We start from the raw sequence: 16,034 nt of genomic DNA, 5'->3' as shown, positions 1-16,034 counted from the left end.
CTTGGTATACAAAGCCGTGTTGCCAGCACATGAAAAATCTTTCCAATGGCTCAAAGAATGAATCTACTCCCTAATATTATGACATTTTTTATTAATGATAAAGTGACATGTGAGAAAGTTAGAAAATGTGGTCTCAAATTATTGGTCCAAAATAGCATGGTCGTTAAAAATAAAGCAACTCACATGAAATAAGTTCACTGTCACGATATTATCCCAATTCAATAATTTATTATCATACAAATATACACTTATAACTTCTAGTATATTATTGAATCCAAACACCGTAGTCTAAGTGAAGCCGTTTTATGTAAGTGACAAGGCACAGAGATAGATAAAGGGCAAGCGTACAAAGGACTGGAAAACCTGTGTCTAATCTAAATAAACCATCTTTATACTTTGTGTGCGACAAAAAAATTCAAAAGAGAAGCTCTCCATGAAGTTCTCCATGCTCATCTTGGTGTGCTTGCTCTCTTTACTCTTCCAGCATTCTCACTCCACCACAATACTAGTTGATGGAGTTTCAGAGTGGAAAAACCCAACTGTTCATGTGGGAGACTCCGTCAGTAAGTACTTTGCATTTGTCACAAACTAAACAAATTCAACAACTTTATTTTCTTTGTTTTTTATTCAATATTTTCTTGAGCATTTTTCAGTTTTCAAGCACAAGTATAAGTACAACCTCTACATTTTCCAGAACCAAAGAGCCTTCGATCTCTGCAATTTCATTCAAGCCACTCTTCTCAGCAAACCTGACTCCACCTCCTTCACGGTATCTCTCTCTGTCTCTCTCTAAAATGGCTCTGTTTTTCTGTGTGTTCGAACCTGGGTTTTCAGTATATTAGCTTCAAAACAAGTAATTTTCATCTGGGTAAGTCGTGATTTTCTCAAAGATTTGAGTTTCCTGAATGAAATTTTTCTTGTAACATTGCAAAGTGGTACCCATCACGCACTGGTTTCTTCTACTTTGCCTTCAACAATGGCTCTCTGCTCAAAACATGCCAAAACACTCAAAAGCTGGCCATAACAGTCTCCTCCTCCTCCGCACCGCCGCCGCAGAGTTCCGGTTCAAGTTCAAGAATCTCTCCGCAGCTTCCTCCAACCGTGGCCCCAACACCGAAATCTGGTGGTGGTGGAGTAGTTTCACCATCTCCAGTATTCCCATGGCCATTCCATCCTCGCCAAGTGGCAGTAGCTCCCAGCCCACAACCAAGCGTAAGCTCTTCAGTAACCGATAAAGGAGGCGGCGGCGGCGGCGGCGGAATCCCATTCATTAACAGTAATCCTGCTGTTCCTTTGCCTACTGGTGAAGTGGATTCAACTACAATACGCCCTATACCAACCTCTGGCCACCAGAGACAGGTAACCATTTCCATTGTTGATTATTTTAGTTTTTGGTTACATGCTCAAACATTCAATTTGCATCAAGTAGTTGGTTATTACTTATTACTTCTTCATCAACTGAAGCATTAAAATGTGTTCATTTCTTCAAAAAAAAAAAAAAAAAATTTAATAAAATGAACCTCGGCATGCAATTGGTGGATTGCTTTGATGAGTGGTTCATTTTTTAATCCATTGTGTTCCGAATTCAAACTCTTCATCTTTTATTTTAGTGTAGCTTAGAATAATTTTGTTTGTGTAAAAAAAAAAAAAAAAAAAAAAAATTAGCACATAAGAAAATAGTGATTAGTAAAGCATGGCTACAAAGCATATGTTATTATTAATATACATGAAAATTGTATATGAGTATCAATGTATGTAAAATTTTTTCTACTTTATGTTACTTTTGAATATTGATGGGATGTTGATTGGTTTCTTTTGGATTGTGGGTTGCAGGTGCTGGTGGGGTTATTTGCTGCTCAAATGGAATTGGCTCTGTTTTGTGTGGTTTTCCTGGTGCTGTAGAGAGAGAGGGAGAGAGAGAGAGAGGGATGTTATGTAGTTTGTCAAATATAAATTGGATTTCTGAGGTAGGTAGGTTAATCTTCATCAGAGTAATGTAATTTCTAACGGTGGTTTGATGATTATACACCATGTAGTGTAGTGTAATGATGCTCTTAGATTAAGGTCCCTACTTTGGAAATCATTGCCATTTTTTGCTCCTTGAATTTTTGCATGCAATCAGTTGCTAATTTCTCTCTTTCTTTTTTTCCTCCACTTTTTATCCTGCTCCTTTCCACTTTTAATTTTGGAGGAATTTTAAATTTCAAAAGTCACAAGGCCAATGACCTATTTGACACTTTGACTAAAGTTATCCCACCTCAATTGAGTTTGAGGAGGTACATGCATGTGGGCTTTGGATCCCTCCACCACCACAAAGACAAAGGCACAACTGATTAAATGAAAGGTGTTTTACACCATTTGGGTAACTCCTATGACCTGTGATCCATTTGTCCAAATAAATTTCAAGGAAAAGTTACCATCTGAACCACCCTTTGTGGATCTGTGGCTGGATGAGTGGAGGTGGTGCACATATAGTTAAAATCTCCATATTAATTACACAACATGAAACATGAAAGACTTCGGAAAATGGAAAAAGTTGAGGTTCCACTGTAGTGATTGGCTTAGAAGTTAGAAGAATCTCTCCTAACAGACAAATCATAGTTTGAACAATGTGTATAAATTTTTGTTTTGTGATTATAACGAATTATTATACATATTTATAAAAATGTGATTTGCAAACAAGAAGAGAGCCACAGTGTCCACCAAAATAATCTTCACAGATGATTATGCTGCAGGCCGAAGTGAAATATATATATGCAATGATGAACCCTTTTCTGGTGGACTTTCCTCTTGTTCAAGAATGAACAAAATGAGTTGTGAACTTCAGTCCTTTTCTTTCCTCGGGCACTAAAATCCATTTGAACAGATTATAATGGTGTTCAATCATTTTTACTCGAGTACTTTCCCTTTTTATCAAGAAGGGAGGGAGGGTTCGAACTTGATAACTTTTCCACTCAAATATTGTCTAACATGAATACTAGGTCAGTTGGCCAAAGCAGTGGTCTCGTCCATTTGTTTGAATCCATGTAGTCTAACAGGAAAATCTTGGTATTGGTGAGACCATGCCATCTCACTTTACGATATTCAGGCCAACACCCACCCCCTTCCTAGTTCCACTCATCCTTCCTTCGTGATCTCGTTCAATGAGTCTTAACAGAACAACTGCGTGTTTGGAGCGCCGAACTAAAGTACTCCTCTTGTGAGTAGACAAAATATCATCTTGTCAAAAACTAAATAAATTTGATATCATTCAAGCTCAAATGTAGCCTTGAATTGCAAGTGGATTATTATGTTGGTTGAGGTCTTTGTTTTTAACCCATTGCATCCCGGGTTCAACCCTCCCTCTCTTTGTCTAACTTGGTCTCAAAATTTTCTGGCTCAGATAACGAATATGAACACGCATTGCTTTGAACTTGATTGAAGGCCTTAATTAAGTAACTCAAAGGGACAGTTGCATGTTTTTGGTGTAAAAAACAGACGTTAGCTTTCCCGCCAAGGCAAACAAAAATATCATGAAAGCAAAGGATTTAAACTGTTGCAGCAGCCCTTATTAAGAAGCAATGAATATGTGCTTACTTGTTCATATGCTCACCTAACATTCCCCTCAATTCAATAGCCACATTCTTCTACCCCTTCTTATGAAAAAAAAAAAAAAATTGAGTTTCCGAAATTGATTTCTAACACGAAAAACCGCCAATGGATCTAGAATTAGGACTCAAGATCGCCCACAGCGTAGACGATCATGTTTCGTCTACCAACTTTTGGATTGCCAAGGACAAATCCGGTCCTATTTTCGTGTGTAAGGAAACCGAAACCATGTTCATCCTCACTGCCCATCTCAATGGTCGGTATCTTTTCATTTTATCTTTATGTGCGCGCTCGCTTAGTATTCACATGTGTTTTTATTTAAGAAAATAATTTTTTGCAGGTTATAGAAGAGAGCGTGTATATATCGACATAAACGAAGATGGGACTCAGATTGGAATCAGTGGGGAGAAGCCTGTTCAAGAGAAGGTTATGTCAGGATGGATAATGTACAAGAAAGAGGTGGAGATGAGGGGTTTCCGAAAAGTCTTTCAAATTCCGGATGGAGTGGTTTTGGATCGAATCAAGGCCAAGTTTAATGTACACGAATCAACTCTCACGATTGTCATGCCAAAATCGGTGAAAGGAATTCGTGGGGTTGAGATCGAGGAAGTGAAAGAAGATGAAGTGGATATAGGGAGACAGCAGCTCACAAAACCTCCTGCGGCTGGAGAAGTCCCTGAAAAAGATGGTTTTAGGGGGGAAATGGAGGAACAATTTGGTGAGCCTGAGAAAAAGAAAGTAGGAGAAAGTTGTCGAACTTATGCGAAAGGGGTTGATGAAGAGGGCTCCAAGAAAGAAATTGTAGCTGATGGAGTTATCGAAAAGGATGCGAGCAGAGGCGTAGTGCAGGAAGAAGCTAAAGATTCAAAGACTCAAAGTATGCAACACCAAACAAAATCTGTTTCGGAACACAGTGAAGAGCTAAAAGTTGCAAAGGTTAAAGAAGCTGATGGAGTTGAGAAAGAGAAAGTTGGAAGAAGGGAACTCGGAAGAGACCAAATTGTAGCGGACAAGGTTCCAAGGATCAGTGGGGATGCTGAAGAGCCAATGAATGTGGATAAAACCACTGAAGTAACTCATGAAGTTACTCGGTCATCACAAGAAACTCAGGCAATTGCTAAGCATGAAACAGCTAAAGAAAACTCTAGTGCAGAGCCCGAATTAGAAACGCCAAAGGCGGGGATCGAGGAACACGTTAGAAGTAGACCAGAGAGCGGCGAATCATCAAAACTTGCACAAGACAGAAGAGCAACACAAGAAGAAGCACAAGTTGGACACGAAAAGAATACGGATGGAGTTAGTAAAGAAGGCGATATTGTTCAGCAGCTACCAAAGCAAGAATCCATCGAAAAAGGTCACGAAAACGAAATCAAAGAAGTATCAAAGAATGAAGAACAAAATCAAGAAAAGGAAGAGGATGAATCTTCCGAAACGGAGGAACAAAGTGATGTGGCTGATGAGGAATCAAGTGAGGATATGGGGAAGAAGGATGGTTTGGAAAAGTCTAATCTGCTGTGCTCTCCTTTTATCATTGCAGGTTCAGCCCTTATTGTGTCCCTGCTGGTGCTAGCAATCAACAGGATTAGAACCAGAAAAACATAGCTTCTAATCTGTGTGTACAGTTAAGAGACCTCCGACCCTCACTTCCTCTGTTATAATTGACATTCAATTTTTCACTTATTTTGGTTTATAAATTTGGATGAAGATTGGGAAATCAAATTTATGGGGAAGAGGCAAAGATCTTTTGTGTACGTTTATGCTATAAAGTCTTTGTTGAGAAAGTTCGATATTCATTGATTCATAAAATCAAAACATTTAACTCATTCTTAAAAATTAACTTTTTCAGTCCTTTCAATACCACTTTAACTTGTAAGAACCTTTGTGTGAGAAATGGTCCAAACCATTTAATAAAGGAAATATGGTTATAGTATACGTTATATACATTAAGTACACATTGAATATAAAGTGAGAAAACCATATTACTTGTACAAATTATGGATGGAAGACAATTACAAAACTTGAAGAAAACTGACAACAACTGCTACCATGATAGGTGGAGCAGTTGCGTCCTATAAGTCAGGTTTTGATCCCCTTTCTCTGGTAAGTTACAAGGTTCTCATAATGTGAATGCTCACCCTATCGAGAGTAAGAGTTCCATTCCGTTTCCAAGAGAAAGGAAGGTCCAAATCTCATCTCAGTCATCTCGTCTACGACAGCAAGTAAGTGCATCCCTAGTTTCTGCATAATGATGATTTAATGAATATTATGACTAGTATAAATGCATGCGTGTATATTAGTTTGTAGTTTATAATGCAGGGTTGATCCTGATTTCTGAATGAAGTGAATAATTAAGATCAACATAACTTTTAAAGACATTTTCAAATTATACGGTCTAGTAATATTTATTTTCACTTATAAGTAGAAAGTCTTAGGATCGATTTTTGTGGATGACAAGTTGCCAACCAAACTATTATGGTCCGTCAATTGTGAACCCTAGCGCAAATATATTGTTGTTGTAATTAGATAAAGTCATTTGTCTTTTTATTTTATTTTATTTATAAACGATAAGATAATCTACTTTACATTACGTAAAGAGAAATTCGAACACAGGACTTCCGTTACAAAGACAAATGATTTTAACCAACTGAGCTACAAGCCACTTACTAAATAAAATCATTCGTCAAGTAGCCACACAATAAACCAACCATAATAAGTTTCAAGTTTCCAATCATATTACTCGTCGACTTAAATATGAGATTTGAATTTTGAGTAGATTGAAGATGAACTTAGTGAGAGATTTTTCTATGTAACCGGCACACGAGGTAGTACACCACGTGTTACTATACAAATAGTGGGATATGTGTATTAAAAAGTTAATAACTTAAAAAATAAAATTTTCTACCATTTATATAAAAATTATTAATATACCATTCATATTTCCATCATAATAAAAAATTTATCGATCTTAGTTGCTAACAATTAAAGGCAAAAGAGCTAGCTATTGGTATTTATGGCTCAACAGCTAGGAAGGAACCCAAGTAGGATGCATTCCCATAACTCCAACCCAATCTCCAATCTGCACCATAAATTCATGGGACCTGGCTTATTTGCCCTCTCAGTTCTCATACACTCTTATCTCTTTCTATTTTTTGTGATTACGGTTAAATTACGTTAATATTTTATATTAATTTTTTTATAAAAATAATAAAACAAAAACAATAATAATATAAAATATTAATATAGTTTATTCGTAACGACACAAATAAAACAGGATGAAAATGTATGAGAATTAAAATGGCAAGAAGCTAGGTGCAAATTCATGAACCCACCTCTCATCAACTCCATCAATCAATACAACCAACACAAAAGACAAAAACTTACTTTTAGCATTTAAACCCTACATTTAACAACAGCTCTTTGATAGCTACTTACAAATTCTTAATTTAGAAAATTAAGGTTAAGTTATTTTTCACACAAAATCGATTGCATTGATGTTCTAAAATTATACAATTGATCTCATTTAGTAAGATAAAATTTTGATGTTGTTAGGATCAACTCAATAAACTAAACACAAAATTAGTCGCACTGGCGTTCTAAGACTGTTGTTTTTGTAGGGCCCACTGCCTTCCCTTGGCAGCCTCTCGTTTCGACGAGGTAGGTACGCAAGAGAAGAGGCTAAACTGCTCTCAGCAGTCGTGATGTTTACAGTCTACCAACTGCATTATTATTCCTCCCCATTCGAATTCAGGATAAGTCGGTGACAGGATGACCCAAAACCTATTTTTATATACAATAGCTAGAGGAAATCTTCACAAAGACCGATTCCAAATTTCCAAGCGGCTCAATTCGATGCAGAAGATTGGTTATGTGTATCTAGTGCAAGTCAAAATATGTTCTGTCGCCCACTCATGCGTGAGCGAATCTTGGCCGCTGATCCATTAACGGTTAGGAAAAGCTCTCGCGTGTACAGGCGACTGATAACATACTGTCCGAGTTATCAGTAGTAGCACCTGCTATCTTTATGAACCGCTACAGGATGGGACTGATTCAATGTGTTAAAGCAGGCAATTAGCTAGACCACACTCTGTACTTAACATCCTTAGGTGGAGATCAAATCGAACCCTGTACACCAAGTAACATCAGTAGGAAAACTAGTCTTTTGGACCGACCACTTTCGAAACAATGGAGAGACAGATAAGGCAAGCTTTACGGAGAGGAACACGGTAAGAACAGAAACAATGAAAGAGAGAACAGTAAACTTCAAAACAGAGGACTCAGTTGAGACGAAATAAACTTCAGCAATAATGTGAACAGATGTTGCTAATGAAACAAGGTCGAGAAACTTTGGATACATACTTTCTTTCCATTAGAGGGAAACAAAATGAGGTCGAAGCAATCAGGGTAACATCTTCTTGGGCAAGAGTTGGAACTCAACCAAGAGAATTGACAAAATCAAACCTTACACAAGGATCAGAACGGATGAACTTTACAGGCGTCTTCGCACAACCAAATCACAGTCAAAATCCTGCAATAAGAGTGGGAAAATATGCATAAATAACCCAACACCAATCAATCTCAGGTTCACCAGAAATAGTCAGAAATACATAAAAGCCTAACCTTACTGCGTATGGAAGTCAGCAGAATCGACATCAGCCGTTTTCATCTGGAGTAACTTGGAGTTTCGTTCTGTGCTTGAAGCTGCATATTCAAATATTGCAAGCAGAAAATTCCAACAACAATCGAACAGCAGATTTGCTTTATTTCTTCTGTCTATTCACCATGCATTAACAAATCAAAATATAATTAGTTATCATTAATCCGATGATGAAGAAAAACAAAAGACCGTTTGTCCTCATAGAAAACTGCAGCAAAGAGACTAAATTCAGAATCTTCAGTTGATTTGGTGCTACCCGCTGTATAATTTTCTGGACAAAAGCGAGATCGAGTCATTTTCCAACATTTAGGTGGAAAATGAGACACACGCTCAACCCAAATAAACTAGAATCCAAATGGTTTCGTAGGCGTAGCCAAGCTAGCCAGGGCAGCATATTGCCCCCTTATGTTTGAATTCTCTTCCCCGTAGTTCAGATTAGATTAGAATACGGCTCAAATCTCTCTCTCCGACACACAAACAAATTCGAATTCCCCAATTGGTATCTCATAATCGGTAATTAGCAGAGAACAAAAGAAAGATTACGTAACAACTGAACAAAAATGAGAAGGAGCAGCAGCCAGAAGCATGCTCAGAAATTCCATTATACAAAGGTAAATTAAATCAGCAACAGCACAAATTAAAGGGGAAAGTTAAAAAAAACAAGATGGACCTCCATGGAAGTTGGTCCATTTGCATAAACCCTAATTTCTATACACAATATATATGGTGATTTGCTGATCCATTCAGTGATGATTAAATACAAAGAAAGAAAGAAAAAAAAGTCATATCTCCTCCTTACCCAATTTTTATTGGCGCCAAAATTGATCTCATCGTCTTCTTCTTCTTCTTCAATTGGCAATTGATTTCGATGATCATTCGGGGTTATTGGTTCTTCCGTACGAGTCCATCCCCTCCGTTCGGCTTTTTACAATTCCATGGAACACCTCCCTCACCTGCCGCTCCAGAGGATCCAACCCCTCCTTTATCCCCTCGCAGAGACTCGACAGTTCCTGCACTCTCTCCCTCACCTCCTTCTCCTTCGCCTCCGCAAGCGGGAAGTGCGCGGAGTCTGCCAGATCGCCGATCACCCGCGAGCACCTTTCGATCTGATGAATCTCCTTCAACAATGCGCGGGCATTTCTCCGGTCCCGCCGCTTCGACTCGTCCATAATCCGGTCGTGCAGAGACAGCATTGACCCCGCCCACACGAAGCTTCTCGGCACGTTGAAATGCACCTGAAGTCCCCTGTCCTGGCAGGGGATCGCCGCAACCAGGGCCCACATTACGAACAGCAAAACCGAATTGATTGTGAAAACCGCCGGGGCGAGCCCGCTGGAGGCCACAATTTCATTGGGCCTCGGGGCGTATAGATTGTTCCCGATTGCCTGCAGCTGCCTCGCGGCCGACCACGACCGCGAGACGCTCCAGGATAGAGATCGGAAGTGGCCGAGCGACCGGTGCTGCTGCTGGTGATGATCCTTTGTGTTGTTGTTTCGGCCGAAGGAGCGGTTCCGGTGGGCTATGGTGTTGTTGGAGGAGTCCTTGTCGTCAAGCATTGCGATGGCCAGGTCAACGAGAGCCTTCTTCGCGCGGCGAAATTGGCCCTCGCCCAGTGTCCTGTCGCGGTCAAGCGCGACGAGGACGATGTCGAGCACCTTGAGCCACTGGCGCATCTCCTCGATTCCGTCGCGGATGGCGTTGCAGACGTCTAGGGCTTTGACGCTGCGCTCGAAGTAGTCGGAGATGTAGCGGTCAACGGTGGGTTTGGAGATGTGGGTTTTGGTGGAGGAGAGGATGAGGAGGGTTTTGAACTCCTGGTGTATGTGGAGGAAGGAGTCGAGGAGGTCTCGGAGCCATGGGAGGGAGAGGAGGTCGTGGGGGGAGGAGGAGAGTTGGAGGAAGCAATCGGCGACGTGGGTTTGGAAGGAATCGAGGTTCAACCCACCACTACCACCGCCACCGCCACCTGAAAGGCCGTGGGTTTCCATTGAATTCAACTGATCGCGTCTGAGGCTGAAGATTGACCGTCCGAATTGGTTGGAACCAGCTGACGAGTATTCCGTCGCTGGCATTTCTCACACAATCCAATCCAAATTCAAATCATTTGATAAGATTATAAACGACTAGAGAGAGAAGGAGGAGTGTGTTGGGAGGGGAGAGAGAGAGGTGAGAGAGTACGAGGGACAGAAGGGAGAGAGAGAGTCTGCGTTTTATGGAGGGGATGGGGATGAGATTAGAGTTACCATAATTAGAAAAAATTAACCACTCTCTTAATTACTTTACTTTGTACTAATTAACTTTTCTTGTTTGCTCCAAACGCTTTTTAAACATATTTTATTAACCTTTTAATTTATTTAAGATTTAATTGCGGATATCCGAGAGAACAAGTTGCATCTGGGCCGTTGATTTTGGGGTTAGAGGGGGGTTTTGTTACAGTTCGCCGACGGTGGGGGCGTGGTGCCACGTGGGGGACGAGGACGGACTCGTTCAGCGGAAGGGGTGTACACGTGGACGGTACAGCTGGGTCTTTGTTGGCGCGTAAATTGGAGAGGCGAGGGAGGGGACGGATGGATTTAACCTGCTGACCTGGTCCTTCCAGAAAGTTGAGGGTGAAGCGAGGGCGGGGCCGAGGGATGAGCGGGCCCCAAAGGAGAAGATAACGGGATGACGTCTGTCATTTTAATTTAGCAAAATTGACGGAGCTGCCCCTGGTTCGTAGAAGAAAACGTCTACTCCAGTCTACATGTTGCTCACTGCCCTTGATTCTATTTTCTTTTAACCTTCAATTTGAGTTTTGAGTTTTTCAACCAAAATAAAACACGAGTTTAGATTTCTCTTCTATTATCCGAAATGCACGAGTTTAGGATACACATGTTCGTTTCTTTGAGATAGTAACTTCTACAAGTTGTTTAGATTTCTCTTCTTTTATACGTAAAACATGAGTTTATGATACACATGTTCATTTTTTTGAGATGGTAACTCCCACAAGTTGTTTGTTTGAGGATGGGGGAAAGTGAATTAAAGAGTAGGTCGTCTCTATAAAACTCAAAATTCGCTTCATATTTTCTTAGATCTGTTAATTTCTTATGTGGTTTTGATTTTGAGTGCACTAGCCTAATCCATTTCTTTTTTATTTTTTTCATTTCTTCAATTTCTTTTAAACTTAATATTTTCTGATTGTTGAATATTAACGCACAATGGAGATTTATAATCAAATTTATTGCACATGTGGCATAATCTTATTGTGTGTTGGGTCCCACATATGTTTCAGAAGACAATCTAGAAGTTTCAGCGAGAAGATAGAGTTCATAAGTCAAAGTGAAACGAATTTTAAGTTTCAAGAAGTAAAGTAGTAACTTTTGAGTTATAGAGAGCAAAGTGAGATTAAAATGGAGTTACAAGAAGCATAACTAAAAATAAGCCAAAAAAGATTACAATACCTGTATTCATACACAACTTTGTACCTCTCACGCACCCTCTATTAATACCTTATGTGAGCTAAGTAAATGATAAATTACATCAGGAAATTCAAACAAAAATACAGTTCATCGATAATCTCATTCGAGCAAAAAAAATTTAGATGCATAACATGAGAAAATTTGTACATAAGGATAATAATAACAAAGACTGAGCCTCTGGAAGACCTTGCCCCAACTTCAATGTGGTACAAGGAAAAAAGAGAGTTTGAAATTCAAGCAGGCTTTTTTGTTAAGAACATTGGTTGATTTTTTACATGTAAGGAATTATTTCTCATTATATGACGTCACAACATCATTTCATTGTATGAACTTTCAATTCGAACCCATTCATTTCTCTTCATTGTTATCTGAAGATAAGGATAGCAATTTACCAGAATTTTTATTAGAGAATCCCTTACTTTTAGGCATCTTGATTAAGAAAACCATCACATGTGGGTTATTGTTCACAATCCCCCGAGGACGAGGTGATCACAGGATCACCTCGATGATTAAGAATGTAATTTTCCAAAGTGATGGGAAAATTATTGATGAGAGACAGAGAAAATCTATTTACTTAGTTTTGTATAATAGTTGTATTATTGATAAGAAACTTGTGGGTTAGTACACAAACATTTAAAGGTCGTTTATGTCACATCCTGGCCCAGGTCTTCACCACATTCCGGACTCAACACCACCGTAGCACGATATTGTCCGCTTTAGGCCCCTACCACACCCTCACAGTTTTGTTTCTAGGAACTCACACGAGAACTTCCAGTGGGTCACCTATCATGGAATTGCTCTCGTGCGCTACTCGCTTAACGTCAGAGTTCCCATGGAACCCGAAGCCAGTGAGTTCCCAAAAGGCCTCGTGCTAGGTAGAGATGGGAATATACATATAAGGCTTACAGGATCCACTCCCTTAGGCGATGTGGGATGTTACAATCCACCCCCTTTAGGGGCCCGATATCCTCGTCGGCACACCATGACCAGGGTTAGGCTCTGATACCAAATTGTCACATCCCGGCTCGAGCCCCCACCACTTCTCAGGCTTGACATCACCGTAGCACGACATTGTCCGTTTTGGGCCCCTACCACACCCTCAAGGTCTTGTTTATGGGAACTCACACGAGAACTTCCCAGTGGGTCACCCATCTTAGGATTGCTCTCACACGCTACTCGCTTAACTTCGGAGTTCCCATGGAACCCGAAGCCAGAGCTCCCAAAATGCCTCGTGCTAGATAGAGATGAGAATATACATATAAAGCTTACAAGATTCACTCTCCTAGGCGATGTGGGATGTTATAGTTTAGAAGTATTTTTAAACTAGGATAATGCTGGGAATATCAAATTATTAAAATTAAATTTGCAAATCAAATAGTGTGTTGATTAATGATCGGATTATTACTCAAGTGTTGATTAATGTGCTTATTTCCTATTGATGACACATCATTTAGTTTAAAATTTTGGTCTTCCTAGCTTTACCCTTTAAATTAACTGAAATCACTTTTTGTGAAATTGATTTTGGATTTCAAAAACACTTTAAGTGTTTTTTGGAAGAAGCAACATATATGTGCTTCTTGCAAGAAGCACTTAAAAGTGTTGTTCTATGATCTACTTGAATTTTTACTAAAACACTATTAATATTTTAAAAACACTTACAAACGAACCCTTACAAACAAATATCCCATTTTTGTTTTGAAAATTGTTATTAGCACTCCAAAATTTTTAATTTACACTTCAAACTTTATACAGTTAGTGAATAATGCACTTGTGAGAATACAAAATAAAAATTTTGAAGTGTTAATAACAGTTTTTTTTTGTTTTTTTATTACATATTGGAGATTGGAACAGATAAGATAGCATGGCACTTGAGATATTTCAATTTATTTTTCTCTTCCTACTAATTTTCTATTATTTTTCTTCCTTTGTTTGGACAATGACAGTTGAAGTCAAACCCTCTATGATTATAATTCAATCTTGTTTGCCATAACAACAAAATAACGTGCACATCAATATGGTGAAGTATTCAACAACTTCTTTTTGAAAAATGTTTTTTCTTATTACTTTTTTCATGCATGCATGGCACCCACCTTACAAACATTCAACGAATAATGAATTCCGTTCGTGTCACGCCAATATTTTAACAAACATTTTTAACAGATTTACCTGCAGAGTGCAAAGTAGGACACGAAATATTAGTGAAAGAATAATGTAGGTCGCTTTAATTTTTAGAAAACAATGTGAGATTTAACCAGAGCTTCGAAAGACACTTTAACTAATAATAACATCAATTTGCTAAGAAGCGTTGAAAGTGCCAATCAAAATAAAATACAAAACTAATTAAATATGGTAACTGAACTTTTCAAGTCTTGTGCAATTACTACTTGAAATTCTATCTACCTTTTTGTCAAATAAATAATAGGTAACTATTAGAGTGGACTTAGTTAATTCGGAATCATCTTTGTAAGTATCTGTTTGAGCAGAAAATAAAATTATTGGGCCGAGCCTAGGTTTGTTCTCGGCCCAATACCTTTCCAGAAGTATTATGGGCTGTCCAGCAGCCATAGGCGGCCCAATCAGGTCGGCCAAGTCCTATTGTGAGACGGATTGATTTGGATAAAGGCGAAGAGGTGAATCCTAATACAATAAGGGGACTTAAAGCTGAAGGCGCTAAGAATCAGGAAATGAATCTGGTTTATTTTAGAGCCTAGTTCAGGAACCTATTGGAACTAGGATTGGCCAAGTCATAATTAGATTGGGATAAGGAGTTCTCTGAATGCATCTCTGGTTCAGCCAGAAGTAGGTTCACTGCTATAAATAGAGAAGGGAGTGCATCATTCAAATGCCTTCCAATTCAACACACAAACTACCATGCGCAAACTCTTGCTCTACGCGAAACCTTTCAACAACCTTGAGATTTCTATTTTCTTTTTCCCGCCCACACATCTTCAATTTGGATAAACAACACTTTGAAGGCAATTGGCAACATCTTCAGTTTGGATAAACAGCACTAGAGTCGTAGAATCAACCGATCAAGGAGCATCTTCAGTTTGGATAAACATCACTACTTCTCGGCTGATTGATTACCTATTCAAGTCTTAGTCGACAAGGATTTTCGAGTCCTTGTTGGTAGAGATCATCTCATCAGCCTTCTCGAAAAAGTAAGTGTTACCAGGTTACTACTTTCGGCACATTAAAAGCCCAATCTGATATTGAACTTCACAAAACTAGCAGCCTTGTCTTCAGACTCTAGAACCCGAAGGCCGAGACGTGTTCCTTCCTCGGTCGCAGTCACGAGATCAAAAAGTCAGCAGCGCGCTCGACGGAACATCAACACATTTTACTCCCCGGTCGAGCTCGGCCAACGAGTTGGCACACCCCACACACAATCGAATGACATATTTAACTTATTAATTACTTGGCGTGCGCGCCACGTAGGCATGGTAGTTTTTCGGATCAACATTTTGGCATGCCCAATGGGACCCATTGCTAAAACTACGAAGTTCATAACCATTAAGACATGGTCAATAAAAAAGAAAACATGAATGGGTAAATCAGATACTAACCTTCCATCTACAGTCCAAAACCCAGATCATGATGGCTTGTCACAGACATAGAATCCTTCTGCTGTCGTCGCACCCGAAGCCACAGGTACGACACGCCGAGAATAAGAAGTCAGTCTCAGCAGATAGGCTCGTGATGTGGAGATCATCACCAGAGTGACAAAATGAATTTTTGTCAAAAGAATAGTAAAGGATTGTGACGAGGATGGTGGTGAAGCATCTGATCCACCAACTATTCCGAAGACGACTTGAGAAGTAATCTCGACAGTTTAAGCAAACGTTTATTCGAGAAATAAAAGGGATACTTGAAGAAGTACGTGGTTATAACGCCGTGCACACTAGATTGCTCAAGGTCCTGGTTAGCAACTCCCAGAATATTGGACACCTTGATCGATCCAGACAACCTATTCCAAAGAACAATCCAACACCAGCATTACCGGTCGAGACAAGATCTGCTCAGCTTAAAATGATTGATCTGGGAAAAAAGGGTAGATCAAGCAGCAAAATGGACGAATTCAACCGAAGAGCAGAAACGACATCCGTCGATATGGTTGAGGTCCAAATAATGATTGATTCGGCCTTAAAAAAGGGGTCGAAGTTCCCAAAATTCATCCATCCATACCCAGCTTATGTAGAAAAGTTCGAATATCCTAAAGGTTTTAAAATCGAAAATTTCAGCCTTTTTGCTGGAGAATCGTCCCTGTCCTCGTTAGAAGATGTAGCTTGTTTCACTGCGCAATGCGAAGATGTTAATTGTGACTTTCATAAACT

General features: G+C 39.4%; 3 protein-coding genes across 3 annotated transcripts; 2 read left to right on the top strand and 1 right to left on the bottom strand.

Moving 5' to 3' along the window:
- Positions 1-318: 318 nt before the first annotated feature.
- On the top strand, positions 319-2,133 carry LOC137727264 (uncharacterized). Its single transcript, XM_068466113.2, has 4 exons — positions 319-563; positions 654-769; positions 934-1,359; positions 1,834-2,133. Exons 1-4 carry the CDS (start codon positions 434-436, stop codon positions 1,900-1,902), a joined length of 741 nt encoding a protein of 246 aa, XP_068322214.2. The 5' UTR covers positions 319-433; the 3' UTR covers positions 1,903-2,133.
- Positions 2,134-3,610: 1,477 nt separating this feature from the next.
- Positions 3,611-5,313, top strand: LOC137727581 (uncharacterized). The gene is made up of 2 exons (XM_068466421.2): positions 3,611-3,844; positions 3,929-5,313. The coding sequence occupies exons 1-2, from the start codon at positions 3,697-3,699 to the stop codon at positions 5,188-5,190; spliced, it is 1,410 nt and encodes a 469-aa protein (XP_068322522.2). The 5' UTR covers positions 3,611-3,696; the 3' UTR covers positions 5,191-5,313.
- A 3,490-nt stretch (positions 5,314-8,803) lies between these two features.
- On the bottom strand, positions 8,804-10,532 carry LOC137728899 (protein BYPASS1-LIKE-like). The gene has a single exon (XM_068467691.2). It carries the CDS (start codon positions 10,312-10,314, stop codon positions 9,115-9,117), a length of 1,200 nt encoding a protein of 399 aa, XP_068323792.1. The 5' UTR covers positions 10,315-10,532; the 3' UTR covers positions 8,804-9,114.
- Positions 10,533-16,034: the final 5,502 nt, after the last annotated feature.

This window comes from Pyrus communis, chromosome 10 (genome assembly GCF_041283825.1).
Source record: "Pyrus communis isolate YQ-2024b chromosome 10, ASM4128382v1, whole genome shotgun sequence".
Classification (NCBI taxonomy): Eukaryota; Viridiplantae; Streptophyta; class Magnoliopsida; order Rosales; family Rosaceae; genus Pyrus; species Pyrus communis.
Note: the sequence above shows the minus strand (reverse complement) of the source record. Positions and strands in the feature narration are given on the sequence as shown.

Coding starts and splice junctions, on each gene's coding strand:
- LOC137727264 (XM_068466113.2), top strand. CDS start 434: ATGAAGTTCTCCATGCTCATCTTGGTGTGCTTGCTCTCTTTACTCTTC. Junction 564..653: donor TCATGTGGGAGACTCCGTCA/GTAAGTACTTTG, acceptor AGCATTTTTCAG/TTTTCAAGCACAAGTATAAG. Junction 770..933: donor CTGACTCCACCTCCTTCACG/GTATCTCTCTCT, acceptor AACATTGCAAAG/TGGTACCCATCACGCACTGG.
- LOC137727581 (XM_068466421.2), top strand. CDS start 3,697: ATGGATCTAGAATTAGGACTCAAGATCGCCCACAGCGTAGACGATCAT. Junction 3,845..3,928: donor CCTCACTGCCCATCTCAATG/GTCGGTATCTTT, acceptor AATTTTTTGCAG/GTTATAGAAGAGAGCGTGTA.
- LOC137728899 (XM_068467691.2), bottom strand. CDS start 10,314: ATGCCAGCGACGGAATACTCGTCAGCTGGTTCCAACCAATTCGGACGG.